The 22,138-nt window shown below is 40.2% G+C and overlaps 1 protein-coding gene across 1 annotated transcript in view; it reads right to left on the bottom strand.

Annotated features, from left to right (window-relative positions):
- Positions 1 to 21,734, bottom strand: part of LOC119889907 (ubiquitin carboxyl-terminal hydrolase 34-like) — a 40,834-nt gene extending 19,100 nt beyond the window's left edge. Inside the window, 14 exon segments of the mRNA XM_038700858.1 lie at positions 86 to 216; positions 2,585 to 2,666; positions 2,668 to 2,715; positions 2,810 to 2,935; positions 4,129 to 4,221; positions 4,473 to 4,554; positions 4,937 to 4,998; positions 6,847 to 7,039; positions 10,142 to 10,209; positions 10,761 to 10,910; positions 14,425 to 14,475; positions 14,985 to 15,543; positions 18,471 to 18,587; positions 21,718 to 21,734. Coding sequence (XP_038556786.1) covers positions 86 to 216; positions 2,585 to 2,666; positions 2,668 to 2,715; positions 2,810 to 2,935; positions 4,129 to 4,221; positions 4,473 to 4,554; positions 4,937 to 4,998; positions 6,847 to 7,039; positions 10,142 to 10,209; positions 10,761 to 10,910; positions 14,425 to 14,475; positions 14,985 to 15,543; positions 18,471 to 18,587; positions 21,718 to 21,734 — 1,779 coding nt within the window.
- Positions 21,735 to 22,138: the final 404 nt, after the last annotated feature.

The raw sequence follows: 22,138 nt of genomic DNA, 5'->3' as shown, positions 1-22,138 counted from the left end.
GCTTTTTGAGGGTTAACACTTGGTTTTAGGGTTCAGGTTACAATTAGGTTAAGGGTGGGCATGTAGTTGTGATGGTTAAGGTTACCTCTGTGTCAGACAGCCTCTGCTGGCTCCTCTTGCTGCCACTCATCATCTGGTCGTCCATCTCCATGTCGCTGCCTCCACTGTGTTGAGTGTCACTGTTGTCACTGCTGTCCGGACTGGCAGCTGGCGAACCTGAGAGCAGACAAGAAGAGAGACTGAGAACCAGGAACCAGATTGACCAGACCAGATCAAACTGTGGGAAGGAAATCAAACCTGCCGCACTAACATTCACAGTTGATGCTTCAGAGGCTGAGGAAACGAAGACGTACACTGTCTGCGGAACCTCATCTGCTACTTTCAGAATATTTGTGTCTTATTTTGCATTGATAGAAAGTATAATTACTCAAGTACAGTATTTAACTACAGTACAAATACCATGTTCTGCTACTTGATACTTTTTAATTCAGAGGGAATTATTGTACTTGTTCCACCATATTTATTTGACAACCTCAGTTACTAACTGCACTGCAGATTCAGATTATTAAAACAAAATGAAATCAACTAATACATTATGATGTTTTGTTATAGGTTAAGATAAGGCTTTATTGATCCCCAGAGGGATTTCACAAGCTACCTAACAGTATAAATAATATTACAAAATAAATAAATAAAAAATCAGACCTACCATTACCAGCTAAAAAAATTAAAGTGATGATGCAATTAAAATACGCAATTCTGAAATGGTCCATTTCTGCATATTTAATAATTTTACTGTTCGTACTTTTAAGCATATTTTGATACCTATATTGTACTTTTACATAAGTAAAATCTTGAATGCTTGACTTTTGTGGCACAATTATTTCTACATTGTGTTATTGCTACTTTTACTTCTACAAGGTCTGAGTAACTGCACCACCGCCAAACTGTCAAGAGAAAAAAGAAGCCTCTAATCAGGGTTCAAACCTCGTAGCGGTAGAACCCTTCTGTTTTTGTGTGTTTTAGTTAATGCTGTGGCTGTCACACTTTAGTTGTCTTCGCTCTTTATGTCACAGGAAGTGACAATTCAGAGCAACACTATATGATGCGCTTCGTGCCTTTAACGTTTTTGGTGTTTGCTAAAAAAAAAAAAAAAAAGTTTAGTTTAGGAGCTATGTCCTTCCAAAGTGAAGGGTTTTACAGCTTTTTAGAGACTTCATCAGTGTGTCATGTAATCAACTAGAATGTACAGAGGAGAATTTGGTAGACGATTTTTGTTTTTTGTAAACTGCTGCCAGTAGCGTATATTTATCTCCATAAGCGACTGAAGTCGCACACACAGTGACTTCAGACTCAACTTGAGACTCGTCCTCAAAAGACTTCAGACTCGACTCGGACTCGTGAACAATGTTTATTTTTAGGAAACGTCTGATGAGCTTGCCGTTATTCCCCTCCCTCCGTTACCTATAACCTGCCTACGTAACACGTAGCATCTGCTGCGCGCGGCCGCACGTGAGAGGACAACAAACACCACAGCTGCTCCGCTCTGAACGCAAATAGGTCAGTAACCTGAGGTTAGTAAACATGTTTAGCTCAGCATTGGCCATCTAACGTTAGCTTGCTTCTCGCTTCAGCTACGACCTACGGGAGGTTTGCTCTGACTGCCGTTGGTTATGAAAAGATGAATGAGTGTTTCTTTGCTTGCCAAACTTGTGGTGGTCGATAAATGTAATCATTTACGTCCCGCTGGCTGCAATCACCTTAATTATGGCCGTTGGCTAGAAAGAGGTTGCAGGTTTATTGTTGATCAGGTAACCTTACAGTTTTATTTAGTTATAACGTTACACTGGTTTGAAAGTCTAGTGGATTGTTGACTTGCAGTGATTGCATTGCACATTATGGTTGTGCTCTGTAAGTTAAAAACAGGTTACAGCTTTATTGATTTGAGAGTCAACAGGGTTTGTTGACTTACAGTAGTTTATAAGCTGTCAATAATTGTAGACATATTGTACATTAGGCTACACGGTTGTGCTCTGTAAGTTAAAAACAGATTTATTGTTGATTATGCAACGTCACAGTTTTATTGACTTACAGTATTTAATAAGCTGTCATTAATTGTACTGCACATTACATGGTTGTGCTCTCAGTATTCCTTATAGCTATGAAGATTTATTAGCAACCTGGATTGAACGCAGCAGGTGATACAACATTCGTAATAACCACGAGACAACACACCCTGGGGGGACCCGCGGTTATGTAGATATAAATGTCTCATTCGAAGGTAATAAAAACAGAACGGTTTATTATGCAAGGTCTTATGTTTGGATCATATATTGCATTTCTGTCAATGGATGCTCAAAATTATTACTCACTGAACCTTTAAGCTATTGATCAGAAAATGCCTGTCAGATTGTCACAGTATTTACAGGACGTATGATTTTATTTTGAAGTCGCTACTGCGACAAAAAGGTTTGAACCCACGAGTCGCTGCTTGCGGCTACGTTCTCGGTTAGTCGTTGCTGGGACTTTCAGATTCGAATCATCAATCTTAATTTCCTGGAGCTGCAAATAAACCCAGACTGACCTTTCTTGTTGCCCATGGGGATGTTGGTGTTGAGCAGGGAGGCAAATGAGCTCTGTTTGGAGAGCTGGGCCTTGGCAGCCAAGGGCGTTGTTCCACAGAGCCTTGATCAGCATGGAGGCCAGGTACAAAGTCTGAGGAGTAGAGCGAAACGCATGAGAGTTTATCACAGAAAAACAAACACATCAAAATACAACTCCTCGTGTTTGCAGCTTCGTGTGCGTTTACCTGCTCGGTGTGGGCGCTGGGGTGCAGGCCTGACACCAGGTTGAGCACGTGGCGAAGAGGCACTGGATCCAGGTTTTTGATGAGGGAAGGGAAAAGGTCGTGGATGTAACGGCTACAGTGTTTTAGCTAAAAGACCAAACAAAAAGTAGAGTAAATTATTTCATATTTGGAGAACATAAACAGAGTTACTCATTGACTGGTACAGAGTTGTTTTTGTACTTAAATTTGGGCTGTATAGAATCTTCTAATATACCAGAATACAATTACATTTGGGTAAGAATGACATGTTATTACATCATTATGATTAATTCAGTATACATTTCTAAACTCTTATTAATTTAGACTGATCAACTGCAGTGTGCATAGCAGTTATAAATTCCTCCCTACTAACTAGAGGCCATGTAAGAATAAATTTCTTTGTTTTATTCTGATAGAGAACTAAATTGTTTACTGATCAACAAATCTGTATTTATCTATATAACTTCATTATCTACTTATAAATGTTAAACTACATAATATTTAACTCCAGATAGACCAACCAGCCAACACTTCCGTGGTTTATCACTAGGGCTGAACGATTTTGGGGGGGAAAAAATCTAATTGCAATTTTTCTGCCAGATATTGCAATTACGATTCGATTTGCAATTTGTTTAGTTTAGCTAAAGTTCAATATTCACTACCAGTCTATTTTTGATGAAACGCGTTAAGCAGCACAGAGCAGATGAGCAGGGCAGGAAGTCAGACACAGAATGGCTGAGAGAATCCGGTAAATTTTCTAAATAAAACACCCTGTGCAGACTCTCGATCGTATATCAACATTAAACACAGTTAAAACAGACAAAAAAAAACAAAAAACACTTAGCCTACTTAACCATGGTAGAAGCACAAAAATCGAGGGCAACCGAACAAATTTAACAAAATCTCAACAGGTCAGCAAAATCAGGCAGGCAACACGCTCTTATTCTGAAATGCTCCATGTGGGAAATGTAGCCTGTGGAGAGTGGCACAAAACCGGCTCACAGAGATAAGGCAAGCAAGTCTGACACACAAGGACGACAACGGCAAGAATTTCTAACTGCATGACTGTTTAACGGTTCAGATGCGCTGTATAAATTACCTACATTTTAAATCACCATCCTCACGATTAGCTAAGCATGTTCTTTCAAATCGCAATGTCGATTTGAAAACGATTAATCGATCAGCTCTACTCATCACCTTGATAGTACAGATATAATGAAAAATACTCCACAGAGGAACAAACAGGTTAATGTAGTGGAATAAAGCTGAGTGCTGTCAGGTGTATATCTGTCCCGTCTCACCTGAGCTGCAGCCCAAATACAGTCGACATGCTGTGTGCTGAGTCGGCCCTCTGCAGCCAAGAAGTTCAGGATCACTTGGCACTGTTTAATGATCTGGAAAACAAACACACATTAAAGATCGGCTGTGCTTGGAGGAAATATATTGCCCTCCACTCTTCAGCGTTGCTGTGTTTAAGTGAAGAAACTGGAGGAGTCAGTTTTGCAAGAGAATATAAATCCTTTTGACAACTTTGAGAACATTTGCATTTAAATGGCCTTTAATGTGTAATATTTTGTTAAAAATGCATCATGTATGTTTGTATATAACTGTTTTCAGTTCACGTCACTGGATAAGAATGTCTCACCTCAATGTGCAAATTTGGTCCGAATATATGCTCCACCACATTGTTGTGGATCAGCCAGTCAGCAAGCTCCTTTGCTATGGACCTGGACATATGACCAAACATAACATTCAGCGAAGTAACACATGTTAACATGAGCTCAACATGTAGAGAAGAATACTTCATCATTTTGTAAAATGTGTGTGCTGTGACACGGTGCATATTGACTGTACAGAAAAAGTTACAGAAATATGTCTTTTAACCACACTCAACATATACACAAGTGAGAAAATGGGAAATGTAGTAAAACATTATACATGGACCATCAAAGTAAACACTGACAGTTCTGAAGACTGTTTCACAGTTGCTTTCGCGTAAATCAATCAAATGCCATTATATCATGAATGAATTAAAGCAGACCAAATTACTTTTTTAATAATGGTTATCTTGGCACCTTTGTGCACAGGCATCAGATCCCTTTAACTTACGTTTCTGTGTCAGACACGAGTGACTCGTTGTTGCAGACATCATTGAAAGTGTGCAGTTGGTTCTGAGGAAACAATGATGAGAGCAAGAGTGTTACGTATACGTCTTTGTTAGGGGTGGGGAGAAAAAAAATCGATACAGCATAGTATCGTGATATTTGCCACGGCAATACTGTATCGATACACCGATGCCAAGTATCGATATTTTATTATATAAATTGCAGATGGGAATTTTAACTTTTTGGTACTAAAATAATAAAATCTATTGCTTTTATAGTCCACTAGAAAACTTTACAGGACCATATAGAGGACTATGAACAAACAAAAATGTATCTTTTTAGATAAACAGATGTTGACAAAGTTTGACTTTAGGACCTAAGTGGAAGTTGGAAAAAGGTAATAAATTGCAATATATCTCAGTATATTTATATCGCAATAAAATCGAATCGCAACATAAATATAGTGATAATATCGTATCGTTGGGCCTCTGGTGATTCCCACCCCTAGTCTTTGTACAAGGTTATTTCCCATCAGTGCCATACCAGAATGCTAAAATTAAAAGAAAGCTATTGGCAGACAAACTGACATTGGGCTTTAATTATCACTGTTGGGAAATACAAGCAAGTCGAATTATGTCTGGAGTCTGTATATGAATCTGAAATATTGTGTAACTGCAAGTTTTAAATCATTGAGTTCACTGTAGAATTAAATTCAGATGGCATGCTAATCAACAGCTGGTGCATTTATAATGACACCAGTCCTACTATAACTAATACTACCTATTGTAATTTTAAGCAATAACATCAAGTATCTAAAACACGTTCTTCACTGGCAGTTTTATGATACAGTCACTTATTATTATTATCATCAGCTGGGGAACAATACAATATGTCCTCAACACTTTTCATTCATATCTGCTAACATGCTAATTGCTAAATATATATAACATGCTGAGCATTTACATTTTAAAATTCAAAACCTGTACGCATGTTAACGTAGTAATGTGAGATTGCTAAAATGCTAAACGTTACATAATAAGGGTGGGAATCTCTGGGCACCTCAAGATTCAATTACGATTCAGAGGGCTGCGATGCGATTATAAAACGATTATCGATGCATTTTGACGCATCATATTTTCTATACTGGATCTCTGGATAATTACCAAACATTTAATTTGCGCATTAAAATCCAAAAGAAATATCTCTTAATTAGTTTAAAAGGACTAGTTTGCATCCCTAATTTACTTTATTAAACTCATCTCCCTGGTTCCTCATTTAACAACCAGTTTTCAGACTCCTCTGAAAACTGAAATATATTTATCAGGATGCACAGTATGTGTACAGGACAGAGCTGCACAGCAGTTTAGTCTAAGCTTGTACCAGATGTTCTCAAACCTTGACAAGTAGATTAGTTAGTAATGACATACAGCTGAGCTAATTAATATTACTTCGTTACTAATTTAGCAAACGTTGCATAATGGCCGAAAAACGTGTTGTAACGGGAGATGCTAGCTAGCGCTAACAGCTAATTGGGGGAATCAAGTATTTTTCACCATCCAAAACCTTTTTTTAGGCCTCTGATTGTTTTCTAGTGTGTGATTAAAGCATTAAAATTCCAACATTGTGCAACTAAGACCTTTTATAAAACTTGGAGTACATTTTGTTATTTGCCTGCTCACATGGATGCGAGGATCTTGCAAAAAGAAGACTTGGAAGTCATTCATCATTTTAAATCCCCATGACTAGGAAATCTTTGATGATAAGTGAGATAAAGAAGGATTGAAACAGAGCTGCAGCTGAAACTCAAATCAAGAATACAGAACCAGAATCAAAATCAGCTCCTTTCAGCCTAAACAACGCGGCAGCCTGTGAGTGACTTGACTTGACTTCAGTCATGTTGGGAGAGTAACTCACTGTGATTTGGCTGAGTCCTGCCAGCCTCATGGTGAGCGTGGGGGACATGAAGTATTTGAAGGCGAGGTCCAGGCTCTCCTTGTCGAAGCACAGTGCGCTGTCCAGCGGCTCCTTCACCGTGCTCCACATCAGGTCGGCCATGTTGCGCGCCGCGCTCTGCCGCAGCTCCTGGTCCGACAGTTTGCACAGATACCTGCAGATAACAGCGTCCTAATTAGCTCAAGTGTCAAAGACTTTACCTGCTGACAAACATTTTGACTTTCATGTACAAAATTCATAAGAAAAAGACATAACTTCAAGCAACTGCTCTCCATGCTAATGTTTGGACAGAATTAAGTGTTAAACATGATTAAACTCTCCCAAAGATAACAAAATATCTGTGAGAATTGTCAGTTTTGTTGATCACTGCCTCTAAAGTATGTGGGTTTCCTAATAATTGTTATATCTAAAATGAGGAATGTGTGCTCTTCTTAAGATACAGCTTTCAATGCAATGTTTTCACTACATTAGTTTAAGCAGAAACACTTCCACCCTCTTCGAAGCTCCAAAATACACCACCAGCGCTTCTGTCACCAAAAAGTCCAGCAGGAAGAATTTAGGAAACTGCTAGACATCACAGCACTGATAACGAAAAAGACTTGAATCAAATTGCGTGATTTTGTTGATGATTTTATAACAACCTGACAGAACCAAGCTTTAACTTTGGGTTTTTCCACATTTTTGTCTATGAATTAAACTTTTCACACATCTGAGGAACTTTGCCAGTACCGCTGACATTCATTTTGATCTCATTCCTTTTCCAGCCCTGCGTAGGCGTATGTTGAGCTATCTGATCAACAGCAGAGTGCTGCTGACTCATCCAGTCTTCACTCCGAGCTGGGGTAGTTGCGCTTGTGGTTCTCAGATCTTTTCCGATGACCTGAAAGGCTACAGCTGCAGCTAAAGGAGTTTGGATTTTGCTGATCAAACTGATTTATTGAACTACAGCCTTGTTTTGATTATGATTAAGCTATGAACTAGCTACCAACTCGTCAGCAAACATATTTTCTTTATCACAACCCACAAAGCAAAACTAACTAGACTTAAAGCAGAGCACGAGGACTCAGAGATAGAAACAGTGTGTTGAACATTCAGGTGCGGTTCAGTCAGTTGACATGGACTGCTTGTCAACACATCTCAATAAGAAAATATTTCTGTATTGTCTGCATGGGCTCCTTATACAATTATTCCTTCAGAAGTTTAACTTGATATGACATGCTGCTATACAGCGTAAAATACATCATGAATAGGCCTGTGCATTGAATCGGCACTGGTATCAAATGAAATGTTTGACGTAGCACTAATCATTAAACAAGACTGAGTTTACAGCCACGTTCGCAGCTCTGTGAGGCTGTACTTAGGTTCAGCGGTGCTTTAGGCTAAATGCCAACGTCAGCATGCTAACATGCTCTCTAGATTAAAGGTCAGGTGATCACCAACGTTATAACAATTCAACCTTGAGGGGGAAAACAAGCGCCTGAATTGTTAAGACATTTCAGTCTGTGAACTGATCGATTGAACCTTCTTTGATCAAACCGTTTCTGATTTCCACCCATTATTCTCATTTTAGGCTTCATTTTATTTTAATTTAGCAATTCTTATAAGATGCTGTTTTGTGTTTTATATGTTCTTGTAAAGCTTTAATCGACTGCGAATCACCGTTGGCATACCTAATCGCTCATCTTGCTACTCCCTGCATTTATGTGGCACATCATTATGTCGCTGGTGTGTGTTGCTCTTTAACAGCTAGACAGGACTCTAATGCTGGGAGACAAATAACCTTCTCCTCCTCGATGTGGAAAGACAGAGGCAGTCAAAGGCTGCTCCTTGATGACAGCGGTTATAATTTTTTAAAACCTAAAGTGGCTTTGATCAAATCAACAGTGAGCTGGACGAGTCTCCGCTCTACCGAGACACAAGAGTCTGTGAGGCAACAGAGCATCAGCCTGCCTGCGTCACATGACCGAGCCTGCCGGCGCCCGTGCCTCCTCTAGGGTCATGTGAGGAGAGGTTCACGCGAGGCCTGGCAACTGTTGCTATGGCGACGGAGGCTCTTCCTAGCAACACATGTGTGGCACTTTGGGTATTTGGAGGAAGAGAGCGCACGAATGAGCGAGGAGCGCCGACTGAGTGAGTGAGAGAGACAGAGGAGGGAAAGAGCTCTGCGACTACATCCACCACGTCTGGAACGTCGACGGGGAGTCGCACCTAGATTAGAATTGACAAAATCTGATATTGCAACATTGATAATCAATATTGAGATAACGATATTCATTTTGATATTCTAAAAACAAGTTGATGGGCCCCGTTTCTGATCTGCATTGTCTCCTTGAGCCGTACTATATTCTTACTTTCTGTCTTTTCATTGCTCTCTTTCCCTCTTTACTCACTCGAAGTGACTGTAGAAGTCTGCACACACGTAATGCGGTATGCTCCACGGCGTATGTGCGTGTAGTGAACCCATTAGCTCAGACTTTCATATGACATTTTCCGTATGACACTGCAATAAGGACTTTGAGTCAATATATTGTGCACCTCTAACCTAGATGCTGATAGTGACGGCTGTCCACGGCATTTAAAGCGGCACTGGCAGCACAGAGAGAGAAGGTTACTCATTAAGACCCAGCAGTCATATGTAGATTTTGGTTTGTTCCAATTTGAATCCAAAAGGTCACCACCACCAATCCTCTGCAGAGGCTACATTTCTTCCAGCCTGAGTTAGGAGGTTGGATGCTGTGCTGACAGAAAAGCAAGGTGTTCAACAAAATGGCAGCTACTCAGTCATATACAAACCAGGTACTCAGGCAGGCCCGTGGCAGTGTGCAGAAGCTCCGGCTTGATATGCAAAAATGTTCTCCTTCTTTTTACTTACAGTTGAATGGAGGGGCTGCTGAATGTCCTGATTCAATTTATTTTATCTGACAAATGTTCAGCTTTGCGCAGCTTTATGTAAACAGATGTGCAGGAGATACATTTCCAAAGATAATGGTTTTAAAATTTTATTTAAGTTGAGGTTAAATTTGCCTCAGTGGGTCTTCATATATTTTCTCTCTCTTTCTTGGTCTCTAGGATTGGCCGATTGTTCCGAGTCTGTATGTTTATACGTGTAGGCTTATTGTCATTTGTTGTATGGAATGCTTGATTAAGAATGCTGTTAAATTAAATTCACCAGCATGTCCCTCAGGAAAACTTTCTACTTTGTTCCCTTATAAAAGCAAACTGCAGAGTCTGTTAAGACTGTTCGAAGTAAACTCACCGTATTACATAGGTGCGGAACGGGATGATGTGCTGCATGACCGCAGGAATGTGCAACCATATTCGGATCTGTGGGCATGACCAAAAACACAAAGTATTTAACAACAAACTCACGAAACACAAAGACACAGGAGATAATCTACGTTGAGCGTTTTAAAAAGTATTAAAAAGTATTTCAGTTGGCAGTTTATGAGGCACATCTAGCCAAAGCTAATACAGTCCCCCCCCCCCCTTTTCACCAATAAGGCTGGGTTAAATGTAAGAAACATCTGCCAGTATAATGAAATACGAACAGCGCCACAAACTACAACCTCATAAATGACCATTAAGTTGAAAAACCCTCTCACTAAAATAAATGAAGCGAGATTTATTGCAGGCCTGTTGTATTAAACTTCATTACTTGTAGCTAGGTGTCCTTAAAAATCCTTAACAGGTAAAAACATCACTTTCCCTCCAAATCCATCTGAAAAACTAATCTCTCAATCTTACATGTTTGGATTTTGGTTTTTGGTTCACTTTTAGGTCTAAATGATGGAAAAAGGAGTTCTTCCAAAGCATGGCTTTTAAAGTGACAGTCAGCAGTAAGCAGCATTTGTGTTCGTCTGGGTTGGTGGACTCACGTTGGAGACGATGGTGATGAAGGCGTGGGCGATGGGAAAGGGGAGGCTCTCTGGAGTGCCAGCCTCGAAGCACTCCTTCATCAGGGAGAGGCCGTGCTTCCCGCAGAACAGACAGACGTAACGCAGCAGATGCAGAGGCACCTCAACATCCTGGCCAATGAGGAGGGACAACATCAGACACACGTTATAACATCAAAAGCACATTTGTATTTTTATTCGCCCTGTTTTTGTGTTTTTGAGGATACACAAATGTTTGCATTTAGGCATAAAACCTAGGCGACAATTAGTTTAAACTGAACTCCTCCCTTAAAAATCTGGTTGTTTATCTGTGAAAAGGCAGTGCTTTGGTAACGCTACCTTGTAAATGAATTCACAATCATGTCAAAAGCTGCTTTGAACTCAGCTGCAAGATTAAAGTTAAGTTTGTCACAAGACCTGCAGCATTTCTTTCAACATTTACTTCTATTCAGCAGTTTAGTCTTTGCACTGCATTGCCAATTTTGGTTCATTTAACAATAAAACGGTGAACTTGTTTGGACCTCGTTTATTTTAATTAGTATCCATCAATGTACATCCGATATTTCTATGTTGTGTATCAGTTGTTTTGGCCAGTAGAAACAGTGAAAGCTGCTTTGTTTTTCTTTTCTAGCCCAACTGTTCTTTAAGTTTTCATACAGCCTTTTCTTAAATTCCAAACCTTCCTGCACCTGAGTTTAATGAAAACTTTATTACGGTGGGAATGTAAAAGCCATCAAGGTAGCAGACTATTTGGGGACACATTATTGCTCTCTGGGGGACAATGACTTCATCGACAGGAAACCAAACCATTTCCAATAAAGGGCAACTCACCCAGAACAGCTCTTATACTAGTTTTAAGCCCTAAACCCTTTTGGCAAACTACAATATACACATGAGCTCATTTAACATAGAGGTACTGCATTCCTTTCAAAAACATTGTTATTGAAATCATTCTGACCTCTTAAATGTTTTATCTCAGAACACAAAGAGCGGCGTCGGGGGCAAAGACCAGAGAAACCACATTACCGTGGACTTTATGAGGCTCAGCACATTGTAATAATGTAGGCGTAAAACCACCAAAGAGGGCAGGAAATGTGGACAAAACTTAGCTAAACAAAGACTACTCAATTCAAAACACTCAACACTGACTCACTTGAACCAAAAACTATGCGAGAATGTCCTTCTGAATAAAAAGTTTTGCCTCTCGGTAAAAACTGAACATGTAAACGGTCTTTTTCCAAGAAAACATCTACCATAAGCAGAGTTATTTTTGTTTCATGTGACTTTGGCTGCCTTTGATAACAGTAATCTAGAAGTGCCTTTTTCTGGTACGTCATAATCTGCTACACATTTGTACGGATCTGAAGGTGATTCACACCAAAATGATCTAAAGAACAGAAGAATGCTAGTTTCTGTCTTAGTGTTATAGTAAATCTACTCCATTTGAGCATTTTCCACTCCATATGAAGCCATTTAGTCCAGTTGTATTTCAAAAACAAAAGTAAGCAGAGTCAACTGGACCAAATAAATCCAAGCTGGGCCACTAAACACAGAGCAGAACAAAGTTACACATCAGACAACATTTAAATCTGGATCCTCAGATGCCTGGGGATCAGCTTTCTGAGATCAGGAGACAATAAGAACTGCCCCATGAGTGAAATGCTGAATGGATTTCAGAACAGCAATAACCGAATTACAAAATAAGAACTGGGTTTCTGGAAAATAATGGGGGGTTTCTGCTCACAACACACCGAACTGGAAGATACTAAAGTTTAAGTTAATAATAACAAGGCAGCAGTGTACACTTCAGTGTTTCCCACAGGATCTTAAGATACTATGGTGGGTGGGCCTCGAACCCTGTTGGGGGTTCTGGGGGCCCCTTTTTTTTCCTTTCTTTTTTTTTTTTTTTTTAAAGTTAAATGCATTCAATTGGTGCAAAATTAAATGTACACTTGACAACAATGTTGTGGTCTAATAAATTTTTTAACCATTAACTATTGTATAGCTATAAATAGTGATGAAACAGCAACAAAAGTCAAAAAATTTATTTTTATTTTATTATGTTTTTCCCTAAATCAAAGAATAGAAAATATAATAAATAACTTCCATAACGTTTTATTGTTGTCGTTTTACTTTTAACGGACATATGCAATATGTTTTATACTTTCAGTGAATATGATCCAATTAATTTTATTTCCATACTGTAAAGACACTTTATTTTGAAAACCGAATGTTGTCACATATGCGTCCTCGCGCTATAGTCATCCAGTCCGACCCAGTTTGATAAATAATGTTGTATGTGGTTTTCGTATCGCGTAACATGAAGACTTGACAGCCTCTCTTCAGCTAGGACTCTCATACTGCAACACTTGTCTTTGTAAAGAGACAAACTGACAGGATAAAGTCTCTAACCTGCCTGTCAGCTCGCTCTGGGCCGTTTCAGGTACCATAAAAGCTTGAATACGTGTGCACTCCAAATTTAGGTGCGGCAAGCTTAATCGCCGTCTCACAAACGAGTGACAGAAACAGTTTTCCAGAGCTACACAGGCAAAACTGCAAAGCTTGACAGGCACAGTAACAGTACCTATGGAGGCATTGCACAGAAGTAACTAACAAATGTATGAAATCAAATTACTTCTCTTACTAATTGATTATAATAATGGTGAACTGTTTTGGATCTGGTAGTTAATCTTGGATATTTAACATTCACAGTTGATCACTGATCATTAATAAACGGGGGTAAAATGCATCCTTACTAATGATTTAAATCCAAATACACGGAACAAAATTATACCATACCATTGCTTTTATACTTTTGCTCAGTGTGACAGTGAAACTAGGCAGAAATTCAAACCCATGTGTGTCACACTGGCTCCCTCATGTTACTTACTGATGATGGAAACCAAAATCATGATCACAATCATTATTTCACAATAGCTTTTGCAACCCAAAGTTTTGGTTAGGTTTACTGAAACAGTTCCATGACTAAATGTTATGCACGTGTGGCTGCTGTAAGCGGGAGAAGACACAAGGCAGGAGTTTGGGACATGTAAGTAATAACCTTGTCATTCTGACTTTATTTGACAGAAGGTTTTGAATGTAACTGAGATATTAACTTCCAGTTGACAAACATCTTCACACTGCCATCAACTTGACGAAGAATCTGCTGCAGAATAGAGACATCTGAGACAAGTTACAGGAGGTGACTCGGTGAAAACTAGTGCTAGAAGAAGTGAACTAAAACGCAAAATGCTGGGCCCGCTGAGTGAAGATGTGACCGATAAACCTGAGTCTCTTCGGTGGTCATGTGACACTGTTAGGCACATACGGGTCCCTGATGTCCTCGTCTGTTACAGCAATTCCCAACATGCCCCAGGCCTACATCTAGTTTTCATCATCCCCCCCTGCTCCTCCAGCTCATGCTCTGGATGCAGCACAGCTGTCGGGTTTGGGCAGGGAGCTCGTTTCCCAAGAAAACTAATTTTGAGGATAGAATAAATTAAAGAGATGCATCCAGCACGAGAACAAGACGACAGAGATTAATCTTTAGACAATGGCTCTCAGAATTAGGTTTCAGGAAATGTCCTTTTTTGCAGCATTTGTCTTAACTGGCCTTAAAGTGATTGACGGGAGGTAGATTGCTTACGTTCATGTCGCAGAAGGAGCCGAGGATGTTGCTTTCGTGAGCAGATATGTCCTGGAGGAAAGAAACAGAGATGCCAGAGTTTCAGAGGACGTGCGGGACAAGAACACTTTTAGCATCCTGAAACAAAGTTATTCAAGGCTGGTTTTGGTATTGTCAACAGAAAAGCAACAAAACATCAGTGCAGTTAGACCTAGGGGTTTAGCCTAGCTTAGCACAAAGACTGGAAGAAGAGGGAATCAGCAGAATGTTTAAATCCAAAGTTTAACACTTCTAACGTTCTCTAATTAACACAACATTTTTTGGCTGGTTGAATCTGTTCACAAACAAACGTGGTGACCAACGGCCCGGTGCTGTGTCCTAGTCAAGACTCCAGGGAGTCTCGCTCAGGCTAATTTCTCATTGCTGTACTAAGCTAATTTACGGGAAAATATGTTTGTTATGCTTTTAATTTCATTTCATTGTTCTTTATTCAGACTCATCAATATCAGCTTCAAAAATGGAGCACTTGTCAGGCTCTACTCTGTGGGCATGGTGGTGTGTGATACGGGACTTGTCCTTACCTCTATGGTGGGGTGTGTGTTGTGTTTGTAGGCTGTGTAGAGGGGGAACTGGATCTGGAAGATCTTGGCGGCACATAACAGTAATTTCTCCCTCTCCTCTGTGCTCCAGGAGCTGAATGGGTCCTGGCTGTCATTGCTGCTGTTTGCACCGACACCACCATCACCACCCCCGGACCCACTGCTGCCCTCCCCGGGCCCCAGTGCTTCCGTCTGGGCTTCAGACGGCTGGTTGTCCACCTGACCCTGGCTCTGGGTCTTATTCTGGTTCAGGTCGGGAGTGTCTGCGTCCTCTTCGGCAGAGTCTCTCTCCACATTCACGGGTTCGTCCTCTCCAGGCGAGGACGGCTGAGGGAGGGGCCCAGGCGCAGACTCTGTCCCGCTCCATTCAGACCCCACACCCTCGGCCCCAGACACGTCCCCTTTATGGGTGTGGTCCTGGACGCTGCAGAGACGGTCTCTCAGGCTGCTGATCTGAGCGATGACCAGGTTGATGAGGGCGTAGACCAGCTGATTAAAGACCTCCAGGTGCTTGTACTCCTTGAAGCAGCAGAGACATTGCCTGAAGACGATGCAGAAGAAACAGGAAATGTTAAAGAGGCATCAACATGGCCAAAGAGCTTCATTCCCAAAACAGTCACTTCAGGATCTCACTGAGCGGTATTGTAATTATGGTGCTACAAATTACGATTTTATTGTATTTCTATAAAAAGTGCGATGCCATTTATGACATTTCTTGTTGTTTTGCTAAACCTTTTCAGTCATGAAAATAGAAAATAAATGAAGGGAAATTCCTCTTTCTTTTCTGCTGTGAAAATGGGATTCTATATGTTTATCATGTCAATCACAGGAAATGACATCGTTACATCTAAGTGTTATCAGCAGGAATACCCTCTGTGTCGTTGCAATTACTCTTTGTCATGTAGGCGGCCTTTAGCAAACTATGATAGATTAATTAATGTCTCACTTTGCTAAAGAGCTGTAGTATTAATCAGGAAATATTGCTTTAACCTTAAAGCCTCATTCAGTTTACTTCAGCTATACTCACATTGTGATTTAGTTTGTGATTATTTTTAGCACAGATTAATCCAACAATTACCTTTTAGATTTACAGACTTATAGTTTAGTCTAGCTGAGTTTGTTATCAGACAATGCTAAGTTCCAATACTACCTGTATGTCTCGTCACAGTGACATCTGACACATTTACACACAGTAATCTCACCCACAGATCCCCCCCCCCCCCATCAAGATGAGATGCATTTTTAGCCTAGATTAAATTTTTATTGGATCACAAGGTTTGTAATATAAACAGGGGCTCTGGCATGGGAGGGTAGAACGGGTCGTCCACTAATCACAGGGTTGGCGGTTTGATCCCCAGCTCCTCCTGTTCCTGGAGTGTCCTTGGGCAAGACACTGAATTGCTACTGGTGCTACAAGCACTTTGCATGGTAGCTCACTGCCATCGGTGGGTGAATGAGAGGCAAAATGTACGGTGCTTAAAAACTTAATATGCATATAGGATTTTATTCCCATCCAATTAGGGCTGAACGATAGAGGGGGGAAAAAAAGCTAATTTGGATTTTTCCGCCAGAAATCTCGATTCTGATTCGATTTGCAGTTTTTTTTAAGTTAAACTAATTTTCAATATTCATTTTGTAATATAAAAAAACATGTCATGGAGCATTACCACATGAGACACAAATCAAAACACCCTGTGCAGACTCCCAATCGTACAATCAACAATAAACACCGTTAAAACAGACAAAAGAAAAATTGAACTACGTAGCCTACTTAACCATGGTAGAAGAACAAAAATCAACGACAACTGAACAAATCAACAAAATCAGCAAAATCCGGCAGGAAAAATGCTCTGAAATGCTCCAAGCATCAATGCTCCAACCAAACCGGCTCACAGAGAGATGTTATTTTAGTAGAAGCACAAGAAAGGACAAATGAACAACACATCAACAGCGTGTGGAAAGCTAAACGCGGCGCTGCTGAAACACTTCCAGAGTGAGTTGACGCCAGGCAGAGGACGGACAAAATGGCGGCCGCCGCATCTGCCGTTGTCCCACGTTTTCCTATGGGTTTCGTTTGTTGTTGTAAAATGTACCCGCCCTGTGCCCGCTCTGATTGGTGAGTAGGACCGTAACAGGAGGCGCATGATTGGCGAGCAAGGACGACAACGGAATGAATTTGTAACTGCATGACTGTTTAAAACGGGTCAGATGTATAATTAACTTACATTTTAATCGCCATCGTCATGATTAGCTGATCGTCTTCTTTGAATTCACAAGTTCTACAGATAAAATTACCAATTTGTTTGCATAAACAATAAAAGAAGAATAAAACGAAGAGCAGCTTCGAGTTTATTGTCACATTCAGGAAAGAGAACCGAGAATGTGTGAGTGTACTCACACACAGATGTTTTGCCACGTCTCAGTGTACTTCTTACCCATCACTTAAATCAAAGTACAGATCAGGTCACCTGCAATTTCCTCTTTTCTTTCTCTGAAGATGGAAGTGTTATACACTTAAAAATAAAGCACACAGCAGGGCCAAAAAAGGATTTCTTCTTGGTATAATTTAAACAAATGAGTCAGCAGAATCACTCATCATGAATCCTTCATACACCACGTATAAAAACATTCCAGCTGGATGAATAAAGACACCAAAGTAAATGAGAGTCATCTTTAGTCAGAACGCTCATGTCGTCTGATGACCTCGGCTGTCAGGGCACATTGGACTCTAAAATAAAAATTTAAAAATCTATTTATCTACCGAAGCGTCTCTGAAACATCAGTAACCATCACAGTAAAGTCAAATACACACCAAACCACAGGCTTCACCGCATGTAATGCCTTGCTCGAGGGCAGCTGGACTGTTAGTTGCTGAAGAAGGGAACGAGGAGTCATTCATTTCCCCTGACAAGATCATCCCAGCGGGTGATGAGCCAGCATGACTCGAGTTTTTCCCGTATTTCCAGAATTTTCTCACTGCTTTACATCATTTTCAAGACGGGTTTCCATCCAGCTTGTCTAAAATTATATTTGCCATTTTCTCCCTTTCTAGTGTTTCTGAAAGACATGCAGTCCTACAGCCCAGAGAGAGTTGAAGGCAGGTCAGAGAAAACCCCACCACGCTGACTTGTAGAGATAAAGTCCCGCCAAAGGAAAAAGCAACACCAAAAAAAAAGCAACTGTGTGATGTTACTGTTAATGCAAATTCAGCACTTCCTGCAGTGTTTTCTCTGACACAGCATATCATTAAGAGTACCGTTATGACATTAGGTCAAAATGTGGTTCTGATTTTTTCCCCTCAACAGATCATTTAATAAGTGAACTGGGGAAGCAACGAGCTGCAGGTGCTACTTACAGTTTGGAATAACCTTAAACTTTAAACACAGGACCAAGAAAAGTCAAATGTCAAAACTTCTTCTGTTTGCATTTGTGTAGTTGTGTAAATGTTCTCAGCTGACTCGTACTGACCTCTGTGTCCAGGAGCCGATGTAGCCCAGTACTCGCAGGGCATGTTCCTTTTTTAGCTGGAAGCCTCCTTCACTGCTGTCTGCATCCGATACTGAGGAGAGAAACAGGAGAAAAGACCTGTTAGAGAACAGCTAGATGAATCGGACCAGAAAACATGTTATTTTTATTTACTTTTAATTTTATTCTCCAGAGAGAAGCTGACTAAACACCATCCGTGGACTGGTGGTTGGATTTATAGTTGTTGAGTCGGTCAAAAACACACTGTTAATGTCGGGTAACCAAACTCAATTCAAAGTTGGGACAATTAATATTTATTTGTTAAGTAGTAAAATAAATGATCTAGTCTTTGGAAGGACAGACTAAACAAGTAATAGGGAGGCCACAATTGGTTATTGGACATGTCAGTATCAACTTACAGTTTTATGTTGGCAGACATGCAAAAATAGAAATGTTACAATATCTGCATCTTTATAGAATTTTGACCCTTGCTATTCCAAATTCAAAGTTACCTTTTGACTGTATTTGCACTTATACTATAGTCATAGTTTAATTTTCAGCAAATATTCAACATTTTCTGCAATCTTCTATTTACCGTTTCTATCAACTTCAATAACAGCATCTATAGTCCTGTACTGTATATCCTGCCTCAGTACATCACATGCGTGTCACAAGTCTGTAATATCCAAATTTGAGGGATCATATTGATGTTAAAGGGGTCCGCCGATGATTTAGTACTTCCCCTCCACAAAGTGTGTGTGGACTCACAAGAGAGACTCAAATAATCAAAGCAGAAGAGGCCAACACAAATGCTGGATCCTACATTTCCCATAATGCAACAAGTTAACTGTGCAACACAGGCTTTCTGTTATAAATGTGAAGCGCCCCAGCACAAACTGAGACTTTGAAGTGAGGTCACGTCCCCCCGTTACACTGTCATTCTGTGGGAAACACTAATAGTTACGTTTAATTTCTGGTTGTGTAAAAAGATTCCCACATTTTGTAAGAAATATACCCTTAGAGCTATTTTGGATTATGCAATTCCAGTCAGACATTGTATTTTGGATTAACAAAAGGTTCTGTCCCTCTGGAAAATTCTAATTGTTTCCTGCAGAAAAGTGATAACTAAAGATATATAAAGGCGTGTGACGTGTGACGGAAAAACTGACATTTTCCTCAAGAAATAAAAGGGAGACCTTTCCCAGAAAATGGGAGAAACACATCACTTCCACTGCAAACAATGAGAACGCTGACATATCTGGATAAATCAAAGGACAGTATTCAAGAAATGTACGTCCCGCCTGGCTCCCATGTTTTGTTGAAGTTTATATCTATCTCTTTCTATTGTTAAAATATTCAAAACATTGATTGACAACAACAACAAAAAAAAGAAAAGAGAATATCAGCAGATATTGGTGTCAGGGGTTTACTCTCAAAGACTGATATTGTCCTTAAAGGGTATCAGATGGGCTCTAATTTGGACACGGTCTAGTACCAAGACACTAAATATTTGTACCAGACTTCCGTCTAAAGTTTCTGTTATTGTAGTGGCCTTCAAAGATCCACATCAGTCACACCCAGTTTAGAGGATTCAAGTTTCTCCACTGAATCGCCGACCTGAATTATACACAAAAACAGCCATAATAGTTCTCAATTAACCATCTTGGACGTCCAAGCAGGAACCTTTCTTTACTGAAACTGAACTACAACCCTTCCAGAAGCTCAGAAGTAAAACTGAACTGAATTTAACTGGGACTGACTTCCACCCTGTGGTGTTCGGGGGAGTTATTGGACCGTCCGATTTGGCCGTTGTCCCGCAGCCGTGCAGAGAGATGTTGTTTCACTGCTTCGATGGAGTTGTCTGGGAACAGGTGCCAACCTTGAAACAGTGTATCGCTGCAGCTCACCGTGGATATAAATACAAAGAGGGGGGTGGAGAGTGACTGTAGCGTTCAGACAGACTGGAGGCGTTTAAATATGGACATTAGAACTGTGGAAGTACAGTTCAATTGAAATGTGTTTTTAAAAGCCAACAGCTGCTGACTGGCAGAATGACTAAATATGCACAAAATAAAAGATGCTATGTGATAGAGGCCTGCAAATGGATTTTGTAATTTGATTTTCTGGACCAAAGGTGTAGAAGCAGAGTAAGAATGTCTGGCAGAATTTCGCTTACTTCCCAGGTGCAGAGAGAAAAAGTCTGAAGAGCTGGAACATCAGGATCCAGTTCTTCAGGGTCCAGTATTTTGCTTCAATATTCAATCCGCTAAATAATAAATGGCTGCATCTTCTTTGTCAATCAAAAATCAATCTAATAGTTAATGATGAATTTCAGGCTGGACCAAAGTGGTCGCCCAACCGAACAAAAGACTGATGTTGCCGTCCCTACAGCCACGCCCTTTTACTGTCCATCAACAATGAGAAGCGTATACAATCACCACATGGCTCACGGCAGCAGTTTACATAATATGAGCACCCCCCCCACCCCCACACTGTTAGCATGTTATCTGCTCCACACGTCATCTACATCTGACCCTTACCTCACCACACTGATATAACACACAGACTACACTCTAGAAATGCAGGTACATTTCAAAATAACCAATATATAATTAATAACCCACCCCAAGCCCAAAGCGTTATGCAACAAAACAAAATGATCCAGATCCAAACCTTGATACATGGTCTGAACCTGGCAGGTTTTGTTTTAAAAGCTATTTGCTTCCACTTTCCTTCTCAATAGAAGCTTCTGTTAAAGCGTTTCTGAAGAAATGTTTTGGTCAACACAAAGTAGGTCCGAGTCAGCGGTTCTCAAACTTGGTCATCTAGATGTTTGTAGTAGAGACTGTTGCTGGGAAATAGATTCAACGACATGAAGAGGTTGATGAGAGACAGCTGATTCTGAGTGAACAGTCGTCTCTGCCGGACAGGAGGCTTTTAGTTTTGAGGTGTTCACGGTCCAAAAATGATTAATGTCTGCTACTTAGCCATGTCAGCTAAAATTTCTATTGAGGTTGTAAAACTTTTTGCCCCTTACAGTGTTTTACTGAAGTCACATCACACTTATAAAAACGTAAAACATTAAACTCAGAGAGCTTAAGCCGCCTTACATCCCCAGACCCTTCTATCATATGGAAAGCTCAAATTATCTAGTTTATGTCTGCGGGAACGTTGGTACGAACATATGAAGTCTTCACAAACTTTTAAAATGAGATGTGATGAAAACGATGAGCCAGCTTCTGTTGCGCACTCTGAGGCCGGGTTCATCCTCGTGCTCTGAATTTGAACTTTGACCACATTTTCTTCCTCATGTTGCAGTTTAATGCTTCACTAAGGTCAGTGGTTAACAACCTCATTAGAAATGAGGCCCAATGTGCAGCTTCTACCACTACTAGTTCACTCCATTTTTAAAATTATAGCATTATTATTTCTTTCCCTTACTCACAGCAGACATTTTGACTTGTCACAATAGGAAAAACACAGTAAACCTTCAGTAAAAAAAAAAAAAAGGGACTTTCAAACCTACTCTTTATTATCCGAGTTGTTTCCATTGTGCATACTGGTTTGACAGAAACTAGAATAGCTCATTTTAGTTGTTTAGTTTGTGTGTTGTTTAAGACTCTTTTAAAAAAAAATAAAAGAACAAAAAAAGGCTAATTGTATATGATTAC

Source organism: Micropterus salmoides, unplaced genomic scaffold (genome assembly GCF_014851395.1).
Source record: "Micropterus salmoides isolate LMB-PRFRI ecotype aquatic unplaced genomic scaffold, ASM1485139v1 Ms_hic_scaffold_1, whole genome shotgun sequence".
In the NCBI taxonomy this organism is placed as follows: Eukaryota; Metazoa; Chordata; class Actinopteri; order Centrarchiformes; family Centrarchidae; genus Micropterus; species Micropterus salmoides.
This window is presented reverse-complemented; position numbering and strand designations above follow the sequence as displayed.